At 38.2% G+C, this 12,538-nt stretch overlaps 1 protein-coding gene across 7 annotated transcripts in view; it reads left to right on the forward strand.

The window, feature by feature from the left end:
* The window catches only part of DCLK1 (doublecortin like kinase 1), a 240,352-nt gene that overhangs the window by 122,296 nt on the left and 105,518 nt on the right, over positions 1–12,538 (forward strand). For all 7 annotated transcript variants that reach the window (XM_065634183.1, XM_065634192.1, XM_065634227.1 and 4 more), the window contains exon 3: positions 58–157. In XM_065634183.1, coding sequence (XP_065490255.1) covers positions 58–157 — 100 coding nt within the window. The remainder of the gene's footprint in view (positions 1–57; positions 158–12,538) is intronic.

The raw sequence follows: 12,538 nt of genomic DNA on the forward strand, positions 1-12,538 counted from the left end.
TCCAATTTTGATGATGAAGTATTTCATACAATGCCTTCTTTTCCTTTTTGCTTGTAGGTGATGTGCCTTCAGGATTTCTTTGGCGATGATGACATTTTTATTGCATGTGGACCAGAAAAGTTCCGTTACCAGGATGATTTCTTGCTGGATGAAAGTGGTAAGAAGATGTATTTTTAAAATGTTGACAACCAAAGTAGAGGGCAAGTTTCCATATCATGCTAATTAAAGCAGAACTGTTATCACTTAAGTTGATTTCAGAAAGAGGATAAATAGTTTTATTCTTTAAGTTCTGAATACTGAAAATAAGAGGCAACTGAAAGCAACAATAAAGCTGCCAAGAGAAATGTATCTGCCTATTCAGCATAAAACTTCACTTCAGCCTGAATTTTGTATACCGTAGGAAATAGTAATGTCTTTGGTGGAATTCCTGCTTTGCAAGGTCTTTCTTAGCGCTTTGTCTGTATTTTCTCTTTGAATTTATTCTGCTTCTTTATCACAATCTTTCAAACTCACAGTTCTGATGATTGAGATTTAGGTAATGCTTCACAGGTAGTATGATAAAGGAAGATAGATACAATTCTGTGTGGAAGACCGACTAATACAATAATGCAATCAATGTATGTAATCCTCTAAGGAAAACACATATTTGATTTTCAAATACTATTATTTTTACAAAAAGTTTTCTTAATTTAGGAACCACAGTAGTAATAAATAAAGTATAAGCTTTGTGTGTTTGAAAAAAAAAAAAAAAAGAAAAAACCTACATTTACATTGAGTTTGTTTTTGTTTAGACCAAGACCCAGCAAAGGCTTTGTTCCCCCGTGCACTATCTCTCAGTCCAGGGTGTGTTTGAAATCCATTGCTATCAGCTCCTCTAATCTTTTTTCAAAATATCAAAGGTCTCAAAGAATAGCTGACTGAAAAATCAGTCATAAAATAATTTCTTATAGTAGTAACTACTTCATAGTCATCATGTGCGTGCTTGTTTGACTTCACCACTTCATCACTGGTTTTGATGCAAATATACGTTCAGAATGAAAGATTTCACTTGCATTTCCCTGACTAACCTGTGGAACTGGAGGGCTTCTTGATTTACCTGGATCCAGACAAATGCTCCGTTAGCTGTGCAGGAGCAGGAGAAGCCAGCTTGCATAGACCTTACATTGTGAGCTGAGGGATGAGTCTGAAAAAGGAGGTGTCTTTGCTACTGGGCCAGGCAATGACATTTTGCATCAGGCACAGACAGAAGCAAGCACACGTTCTGCCTTCCTCTAGAGGACCTTGTAATATGGAAATAAAAATCAAATAGTGCACCAGATTTGCTCTTTGCAATAAAGAGATTGCTGTAGTTGCCTCTAAGGTAAAATGTACTAACCATAAAAAAGTAACTTTAGCCATCTTCAAGACAGGAATTAGAAAAGTAAGTGGGACATATCTGGGCAGCAGGGAAGGTTCCCAGGCGGCAATGTGGCCATCACGGCTGTCCTTGCCTTTAATGAGAGGAGAGCCAGGTAGTCAACTTCATAGTCTGGATTCACTTGTGCCTCTTACCTGAGAGATGGCACAGGTGGCTGCCCTGTGTCTCCTCACACTGAACCCTGTGGCTGATTTTCCAGAGGTGACTTGGGGGAGAAATGCTGACAACAGATTTGTCTAAGTCCCTTTTTCAAGTATATAGCTCTTTTTTGGAGATCTCATGTCAAAGTACAGACATCATCTGACTCTGCCTGGTCTTTTTTTCTCTGACATATTGTGATCTCTTTGAGTAAGCACTATCTTTCTCTGGAACTTTGGTGCTGGAAACCGTATTATGCTGAGCTGAAAAACCAAACCAAACCAAAACAACAATGACAAAAGACAAAAACAACAGCAAAACGTAAAATCTAGGTTGAAAATACAACTTTAGCTATTTGTTGTGGTATTTGCTTTTCTGTAATACTAGGTAAGGGTTCAGTGAATGTTGACTGTCTTGACTACAGGAGCAAAGAGCAGAAAATCAGACTCCAGACTATGTCTCTAATTCCTTTGTGAAGTATACATCAGCTTTGCTCTCTATTTTTGGGGAAGTTTGGTATCAGAAAACTTGTTTAGCTTGCTTGCCATTAATAGCTGATGTACCAAATTATATGGATCTAGTCAGCCTTCTCTGAGGTAGGAGCAAGATTTAGAGAGAAAATTAAAAAACAACTGAGCTTTTAGCTTGTTTTGCTTGGCAAATGAAGTTTGTGTGATCACACCGTGTATCTGTGTGTTCCTGATAGTTAATCTAAGAACATTAAAATTATTAGTAAGTGCTGTCAAATGGTGCAAAGCTTGGAAAGCCTGTCTGTGCTTCCCTGAAAAGCAGTTTGAAGCAACACTGTTCTAGTCTCTGTCACTACAATCCCTCCAGTGTTTCCCAGTTTCAGACAGATGATAATAGCAGTAAGGTGTTGCAGCTTAAGGAGTAAAGAAAAGCAAAATTTGAAGGTGGGAGAGAAAAGCAGAGAGAATATATACTTACAGTCAGAGCTCGGGGGTTTTGGGAATTACTTATCAGGGAGGAAGAGTGCCTTTGTTCTGTGGTCTGGGTTCAGAACTCCTGATGCTAAAGGGAAGTGAGAGACAAAGTTCTGGGACTGGAAAACCGATCATCTGTCCTGGGATTCATTTTAGCTAACATTAAGTATCAAAAGAGTAGGTACCTGCAACTCAGCCAGTCCCAGTAGGTTTCTTTCCCAGTAAATAAAACTTAGACCTCTTGACAAGGTAGATGGTAGATGTTTGATTGGCTCAGTCGAAGGTGGATGTTTAGAACAGTTCATGTGAATTATCCTCCAGAAATCATTGGATGCTTTTGCAAAGGGATCTATATGCCTGGTTTAGCTGTTCTTATCTACATTGTATTTCTTGAAAGCTGTTGAAAAAACTTTTAGGATAAGATTAATTCTGCTCCATCAGAAAGGAAAAGTCTAAAGACTCATCAGTCTGCACTATTTCTAGTCATCTTTCTTTGTCCTGTTCCCATGACTTGGTCCTACCACAGGATAACACCTTGTAAAAGCCATGGGATCATCAATTTAAAAAAACCAGTCTAGAAGTCAGTGAATCAATCTCTCTGTCTAAGTGTGGGATTAGAATTCCCCATTTCATTTCTGCCACACTTGTCTAATGTGCCCCTTTAACACCTCTGATGAGGAGGAATCTGGAACCTTCTGTGCTGGTGGTGAACTCTCCTGGCTATTTTTCAGCTATCTTACCCCACATTCCCTTGCTATAAATGAAGTCCATTGCTACTTTTCTAATCTACTGTGAAAATGGGAAACAGATGATTCCTTTCTCTTTGAAAAATCTGTGGACTGCCATGAGCCTCTATCAATTTTATCTTCTTTAGGCTGAACAATGAGTTTAGCCTTTCATTGTTTTGACTTCAGGCTCAAACCTGTCCTTAAAAAGAGGGAGTGTCCTCCTTCTTTGTATCATCTCCCTTCTTTGTTTTATGTCTTTAAGGAAGAGGCATTGCATATACCCTTGGCAATCAGTTGAGAAAAGTCAGTTAATTAGGGCTCCATCAAAGAGCAAAACAAGCAGTCGGCACTATACATTGCAGTTTCATCTCTGTTCCTTGATGTGCAGATGGTTTTCATATTAAGTGCACTGTTTATCGCATGAAATTCAGAACCAATAGATGACATCTCCGTCATAATTCCTAGCAATCATCTCCATATCTGACCTAATTGATGATACAATAGCGACACACACTTCCATCAGGAGAACTGCAGATGGGACTTGAAGATGCGTGGGAATGACCATAAAATTAACAAGTAAATACTCCTTGTTTGTCAAGCACCAGTGGCAATGCTATTTTCATAAAAAGATTTTTTGTGGGAAAAACAAGCACGAAAACATTGCACTAATGAAGCTCACATTACATCAGCCAGCTTGTAAGAAGAAAGATCCCTCAGCACAGAATATGGCAGTGGCTGCTTCAGGCGTCGTTGGTTTGCAGTTCTGGACACTTTCCCAGAAATTCCAGGTTTTCCTTAATCAATGGTGGTTCAGTTTTCAAAGAAGAGAAGTCAGAGGATGGTTGTCTATAGCCCTCAGCTGCTTGTTGGCAGAGATTAGGGTTTAAGGGCCACACTCACAAAAATACTTGCAATCAGCTATTATTTAGGCACTTAAATGGGATTTGGCAATGTAAGTAACTCATGGGATTGGCCCTCATTTAGAACATCTCCTTGGCTTATATAGATATTTCTTTCTTAGCACTATAAAATATGAGAGTTTTTGAGGCTGGAACTATCAGCCTTAATTTTTTAAAAATTAAATTATTTTTATATTTAGTTAATGTTGGCTGAGTGCTTTGGAAGCTTAAGGATGACAGACTTCATCACATACTGAAACGCATCATGTAAAAAGGCTGCAATCTCTGTTGACCAAAGCCAGTTTCTGCCTCCAAGCAGAGCGTAACCAACATAGAATGTCTGGATGTGAAAACAACTGCAGATCGCTTGTCAAGAGTACATATTACTGTTGTGGAAACAATGATGAGAATGACTCTCTTCTAGAGGGAAATTAAGACTGGAATCTTTGAAACCTAATTTCACTTTGACTTTACTGGCCTGTGTTAGTCCTCAGCTCAGCATCTCTGTGCCAACAGTGTTACTGCTTCCTCTTGCCAGCAGCAGACAACGTGCCAGGAAAATCTGAGTCCTGTGGTGTCCGCACACGTGCGTGTGTGCATGGAGCCATGCACACGCCTCTGATTCAGTAACTGCGGTTAGGGTCAGGAGTATCGTGTTTGTTCCTGTTAATAACTGTCAGGTTTCTGTAACCTCGATTACTCTGTCCTTCCTAAAAGAGGGAGGAAGGGGAAATCAGTTATAGTCCTCGTCTGCTCTGATTTATAGGACAGAGACTGATGTGTTAAGCAGCTTTTGGCTGGACGTAGGAGTGGAGAGCACGCCGGCTGACTTACCCTGCCCTCATCAAAAACTCGTGCTTTGGCATTTGGAAAGTAATGGTGGGTTCTGGGGACTTTGAGATATAACTTTGCTTTCAACAGAGGCATAAATATAAAGTGTTCCAGTGCAGTGTGATATTTTCAAATGTCAACAACTGCTGGGCCTTGGAGACAGATATTCTGTGTATGAGGCAGAAACAGACGAAGGCAGGAGGGACCAGTCCTCTGGCTGTGTGCACGGTGTAGACTAACAGTTCAGAAAGGGCAGAAGGAAAGAAGCTGTTTTTCCTGTGGATTTGCATCCGGTGCCCACTTTACTTTCCTACTCCAAGACCTCCGGTTTCACCTCCACCCTCTCATTTTGCCCTAGACCCTTGCACAGCACCCTCTGCTCCCTCCCTTTTGGCACGCCGCTGCTTGTCCTTGTTCCCTTCCTCACAGTAAGGACAAGTTAATGGCATCTCTCTTTTATCCAGCAGTGTGACAGTTTCACAGCTTTACCAAAGCTGATGGGAATATCCCATCCCAGAGGCCACCTATGTCCAGCCAGCCTGTAAGTGCCTCCTTCCTTCTCTCCCTCCCCATCTCCCTCCCTTGGCCGCGCACCAGACCCGGCTCTGGCTACAGGTAGAACTCGGCCATGTGGTACCGTGTGAGGGACTCGCTTCTTTCTGTTGTGTTAAAATCTTGAAAGGAGAACGCTGATCTGCAGTTAAATACTAAGAACAGGCTGTTGGCATGAACATCAGGTGGCTGTTAATATAATATCATGTGGCGTTCATTAAATACAATCTGTAGTAACGCTTGAGTTGAATGAGCTGTTCACATGAACAGTGCTTTCACAGAACATCAAGGTGTTTTTCCTACACAGGATTTCTTTTTAAAAATTGGTCTTTTTAAAAGATGTTATTGATTATGTAAGCCCATTTCCTTATCTGTTGTCTGCAAGCTATTTGCTTTGATTATTCCCTACTCTGTCTCAGAGGTCTACTTATTGGAGACATTCCTTTTCACCTTTCTGCCTAAGCATCTCTAGTAGTGAATGTTTGGTCGCTTAAATCATAAATCTTTGCTCCTCGTGGCTGGCAGATTTATAGACATGAATGAGGACCTTAGAGCTTTCAAGAAGATTATATATGTACTTTCCAGTCCAGATTTACACTGAAGTGTCTCTCTCTTCTTTCCCTTTCCCCATCTCCTTACCATACATGCGTGTGTATTTGCATAGTTATCTCTTTTCATCAATGTTGCTATGAAAAAGTTGCTTGTATGTATAACCATTAATCGTGATCACTTAAAACTTAGAAAACAGCCTCTCATTGAAACTAGCCAAACAGTAAGGCTGCAGTTGATGCTAATTCACTCTGCTCATTGAACCAAATGTTCTTCAACATGTTTTCTGCAGTATTTGCTTTCTTTGATGTCTGTTAAAAATAGTATGAATGAAACACCATCCAATAAATTAGAACTGGTGGAAATTCCCACTTGATTTGCATAAGGAGTTTTGAGTGTGCATATTTCTTCAACATTTTTCCATGGTAAAGTTGATTTTGGATATAAAAATACTGAAAACTTTGTGTTCAAAAATATCAAACATTTCTCAATAATATGTGCATATTAATTAAACTGCATTTCAATTGAGAATTTACAGTATAAACCTTCAACTTGTTTTAAATAAAGGAGAATTGTTATTAAACATCATCATTATTATAATCTGAATGTACTAGAGGTTTTACTCATAACAGGTAGTGTTAATATGTATTTGATAATAGAGTAGACAGAATGTGTTTATTGATTTTATAGAGCTTGATATTTTTGCTCTTTCATTTGATTTTTGTGTTGTAATTTCTTGAACTGAGTCTTGCCAGGGGAATGTTTCAGGGGAATTGGTTCAGGAGAAAAGATTTTTTCTTACAACACATTTGAAGCTAGTTTCCCAAACTATGAACATCTCAGTTGTATATCCAAATGCAAAGAGTGCAGTTCCAATTTTTATGAAGAGTTTTAAAAACAAACTTTCTGTTCTGGGAAAGTAACACAGAAATTTGTAGACATCACAGGGTAAATCTTAATATTTCAGTTCTTAATTTGACTGTCTCATATCTCTTCTTTCATGGAAGTTGCTATATTTTACAGCCTTTAAGCCTAGTCCAAAGTTGGTATAATACTCCATTTTAGCCCACAGGTTGAGTTTTGAGCCTGTATGTTCCGTCTGTGTCCTCGGAAGATGGTAGCTTCCAAAATACCATCTTATTTTGAGTGGTTTTTAGGAGAAACTTTATTTTTTACTTTTCCAGTTCTAGGGATTATGGAAACAGCAGGCAGAAGCTGTATATTATAACTCCCTCCACCAAGTCTGTTAAGTAGTTTGGTGACACGCGTAGAGGAACTTAACATCAGAGATATTTAGAAATCACCTTTCCCATATGTTTATCTTTGTACTTTTCCTCATCTTGTTAATTAGCTTGGTGAAATGGAGTGTACAGTTTCGGTGATCTTGACAAGTATATTTGTATTTGAATTTTTTACAGTTTGCAGATCCTTTCCAATGCTAGAAACTGTTAGAATCTGTTCCATTTCTGAAAAGTAGTCCTTTTGCAGGAGATCCTTTGGGTGAGCAACATAGCCTAATTTTCTCCAGTTGTTATGAGTTTATATGAGACAGCTTTGGTAGTTCTTGTAGCATCAATGCTTTGTTATTTGGTTTGAGAACCTGAACGAACTGTGCCATCTGCTAAACCATATTAGGATGTGCCCTGGAGACCTGCTTGTTTGTTGGGTTGTATCAGAGAGATTTTGCGTTGAGATTGGGCTTTACTCGTCGTTAATAAAATTGGACTGGCTTGTTAAACTGACTGTCGGAATTTTCTACTTCTCATACTGGATATGGGCCCTTTACCTGGAATTTTGTCATGCCTTGAGTAAGTGCGTGCATACTTTTTAATGCCAGAGCTATGGACAGATTCTTTTATATTGGCAAAATCTTTTGAAAAGAGAATAATTATTCAGAATCCAGAGTTCATTAACTTTTGGAAAGCAGAAACTTTCTGAAGGCGTATGAGGAAAATGTATTCATCCTTAATATTCATTAAAGGCCTTTTAAAAAAATCTTATCAAACACAAACCACAGTACAGCAGCTGAGAGAGAATCAAAAACAACCTGGATAATATTTCAAAGCGGTAAGATCAGAAACTGAGTACATCATTGATAGGTATTCGTATTTATATACTCATACATGTTAAGTGAGATGCTGTGTATACAGACACAAATATATCAAGTATAAAGGGTTTTACTGTCCTGCAAGTACAGCCAGTTGAAGACCTCTGTAGAACGGCTGTGTTGGTCTGCACCACAAAACTGATTGTTCACAATATGTGCTGCAATAGTGGTTCAGTGCTGTTATTTGCAAAATGCAGCCGACAGAAATTTCTCATTGAAAAACTCTAAAGTGTTACCTGATGGTTCAGGTTACTTCTCTGAACAGACACCTTAGAATAAACTTTTTTCATAGCATAGCTCCCTGCAGGAGGACTGGCTGCTAATATTATGCATAAAGTAATCTAAGGCTGAGTAATCATTAGGAAGTCTCATGTTGCCATGGAATTGAACACCCGTAGGTGGTAGGTCATGCAGCTCTGATTTGGATTCTTTTATTCTTCAGTCAGAGCTTTTTTTAAATTTTGTTCTAGAGGAATTGTAACACTCGTTGTGTGGGGTTTTTTTGTTTGTTTGTTGGGGGTTTTTTTGTTCATTTTTGGTTTCGGGGTTTTTGTTTGTTTGGGGTTTTTTTGTTTTGTTTTGTTTTCCTTTGGAAGAAAATCTACTAAGGACTTCAAATTTATTGAAACAAAAGAGGAGCTAACCTGAGATCTCATTCATTTAACTGAAGAACCTGGGTCAAGGAAAGTTTTTGGAAGATTGCTCATTATTCCTAATAGAGTGGAGGGTGGTTAGAAGACAAATTTAAATTGCTTAGTTTTTCGTGTTACTCTGGAATAAGAAAGAGAAATATTTCACAGCTACATAGAACTGTTAAGATTACATAGCAAAAATTGGAAGACAATTTACAGAACGAGGCAGTTTCTGATGAAGACACTGTGTTTAGGAAGAAAAAAATCCTGCAGGAGAACAAATTTCGTGAAGCTTTATAAAAATTGTTTCTGTCTTTAACTTTACATGCTCTTTCTGTTTTGCAAGCACATATTAATGTCCACAGAATAGGTGGCTTGAGAAAATGGGATAGACTGATTTTTGCATAGCAGCTGCTGTGCTGCAGGGCTGGAAGATAGCATATGTTGTTTTCTGCTTAAAAAAAAACAAACGGGGAACCATGGGGAATACACACCAGGGAGCCTAACTTTGGAATCAAATAAATTGCTTGAAATTGTCATTAAAAATAGAATTCTTAAATTAATATGTAAGCATTTAATGATAAGGACAAACCTACGTAAATAAAACAGGATTGATTTCTTTAAAATCACTTTAGAGAGGACCACTCTCCTGAGATTCTGCTGAGCGTCTACTGGGATCACATCTCAGACTGGATGCAGACAGACAGCTGTGTAGTTTTTACCAGTGGGAGAAATACTAATATATTATGAGAAGCTTTAAACTTCCTAGATGCAGATTAGAGATGAAATGCCACTAATGCTAACTGGAAACATTTATTCCATTTAGATTTAGTGCTGCTAATAATAATAATGATGATATTACAGAAGAGCTGGCTTAGAAAGAGCATTAGATATTGTAATCCTATATTGATTTCATTTTTGGTGAATAGAAGACTCAAGAAAACCAACCCAGTCCAGCATGTTTTTATACATATAATATTAAGAGAGAACACTTTGAAAAATCAAGGGAATTAGTGAGTGAAGTCTGCTGGACTTAAGAGTTTGGGGACTTGAACATTGGAGGAAGTTTGGAATTTCAACAAAAAACAACCCAAAAGCTGTCTTAGGTTTACATCTGTCCAAAATATATTGGTAAGGATCCAAACTCAACTGGCAGAAAATGGAAAGCCTAAAAAGAATTGGTCAGTAAAGAAGTCTATACCAAAACCTAGACAAGAAAATGTTCACATAGTCACATTTGCCAAAATTGTGCTGATTTTGATCTCGCACAGTGTAGTAATGACAGATCTACTATTTCAATATTTTGGCCTCTGTATTTATAAAAAATGAAATATATAATGGGAGAAAAGTGCCCTGTCTAATCAGAATCTTTGGATAAATGAATATTACTGCCTCAGAGAAAAATGCAGAAGCTAAATCAGTTGCAAAATGCATTGTCTTGTGCAAGTCAAACCTGTCACTACTGGGGAAAAAATAAGTTTGTGTACACTATTAAGATAGTAACAGAATTTAATGCTATGCACCTTCCTGTAAAGCAGAATAAAATGATATTAGTAGAGCTTGTCTGTCATTTCTTTACTCATCTAGTTTCTCATACTCAATAAAAATAGGCTCTTTGAGTTTTTAGAAAGGGCATCAACCTTATGAACAAACTCATCCATAAGCTTCAAAACACTCGTCTGAACAATCTCTGAAGTATGCTGTTATATACAGAATGAAAGATGGTTTCATGGGCTATTTCCAGCCTAACATGCATTTTCAATCTGCAATTATTTAAACTTTCTCAGAAAGAAAAAAAAAAAGGTCATTGGGACTTTACACACCTCAGTAAGTGTTGCGGTGTTAGCAGATGTTCTTAGTAAAGCCGCGCTTTCCAGATATCCCGCTGTTAGCCTATTGCCAGGATGACTCAGCCTGTTTACTTTAGTTTTATCTAAATAATTATAGAAAAATTTAATTGCCTGAACCAGATAGCATTCAAGGAGAACCCATTAATATTAGAGGCAAAAGCTGCCTAGGGATTTTAAAATCAGAGACAGTCCTGGAGTCCTTGATATTTTTTAACTTAGGAAGCTAATTTCTGGATTTTCTGTTGATAGGTAAAGCAATGTTGCGGTAAGTCCGCTGCAGCTGGAGGCAGCGGTACCGTTGGGGAGGTAGAAGAGGCAAAAATGTGGGTGGGCCGGCAGCTGGATGTGCCTATAGATGGCAGGCAGGTTGTGCTGCCCATGTCACAGCACAGCTCAATGTGCGAGGCATGTGTGTCCAGGTGTGAATGTTGATTTAACGTCGGCATATAAAAGTGTTTGGCTTTAGTAAGAGTGCTGTATTTAATTGTTTGGTCCATGGGGATTTTGTCTGTAAAATTATACTGTTGAGGAGCTCCATATTGTAGTAAGTTTGTCTGAATCTCCAGTTTTGCCTGTTTTCCTGTATCCATTTGTAGACTCCCTAGGCTCTGATTGATTTGATATTTCTCTTACGTTGCAGCTCAGCATTTTTTCTTGTGTGTATGAAAATTTAATAAAAACATTCAAAATCATTAATATTTGGAACTGCAGGCATTCTTTTTGCTAAGGGCATGCCAAATAATGTTGTTATTTTAAGTAGCCATTAGAATACCAGGTGGTTTTATTTCTTCAGACAACATCACTTTATGGTTTTCTTTAAAAATTGCTGCCTACTGACTTTCAATACTCTTATTACTGGCAGATTTGAGGCACTAAGTAGAGAAAAAAAAATTAGTCTGTAATATTCTGAATTCCTTGAGGTGTGTTAAGTAACTATTTGCTGCAAGAGAGCCAGAGTGTGCCTGTTTAATTTTCTTTAAAACCAAGCCTACTGCAGTGGACACTTACGTAACAGCTTGTGTTTAAATGGAACAAAAATGTGGTTGTTATAATTCCTTCTCTATTTTTTTTAAACAATGTTTTGAAAGTTTCATCTCCTTTTCCTACCCATCATAAGCAATCTACACCTACTTTCATGTTCCTGCCAACCAAAACTAAATTCAGACCAGTTACACGGGTCTGAATTTGGAATAATTGCGTTCGTTAGGGAAGTGTATGATTGGTGATTGGTGAGTTGGACTAGATTTGGATACAGTCTCTTGGATAGTGAAGACCGAGGGCTGGTGTGAAAAGAGCTTACACTCTGTTTTAAATGTATGGATGGATGTTTGTTGAAGGACAAGATGAGAGGAGAACCTGCAAGGAATGCAAAGTAAATATGCCAGTAGTTTCATGGTAAGTATTGTAGGTACGGAATAGCCAGCAGCAGAGTAGCCAACATTTTTGACAGGGTTCCAGGATATTTTATATTCTTGTCATGGACAAGTATATAATTAGCCTAAAACCCTACACATTGATTGAGTTATACTGGGTTCCAAAACCAATGACTTCCTGGTAGACTAAAATAGTCTGATTCTTACTGGCACTGGTCCACATTTTCCACCTCCAAAACAAGTGTCCTGATATTCTGCATGCAGGAATGTGACAGTCACGAAACCGAAGAGGTAGGAAGCAAGAAGGAGCATGTGTCTAGTAAGTAAGTCTAGTAAGTAAGTAAGTAAGTAGGTCTAGTAAGTAAGGACTTACATCAGGGAGACAAAGCACTTCCATTCAGCTCCCTCCTTCCTGAGATAGTTTGCAGTGTCTGTATCCACCATCATTTATAAGCAAAAATGCATAAACATTAAACCTTAATTATTATCTATTTTAGTTAGAGTCCTAATTGCCAGGT

Source organism: Caloenas nicobarica, chromosome 1 (assembly GCF_036013445.1).
Source record: "Caloenas nicobarica isolate bCalNic1 chromosome 1, bCalNic1.hap1, whole genome shotgun sequence".
Lineage (NCBI taxonomy): Eukaryota > Metazoa > Chordata > Aves > Columbiformes > Columbidae > Caloenas > Caloenas nicobarica.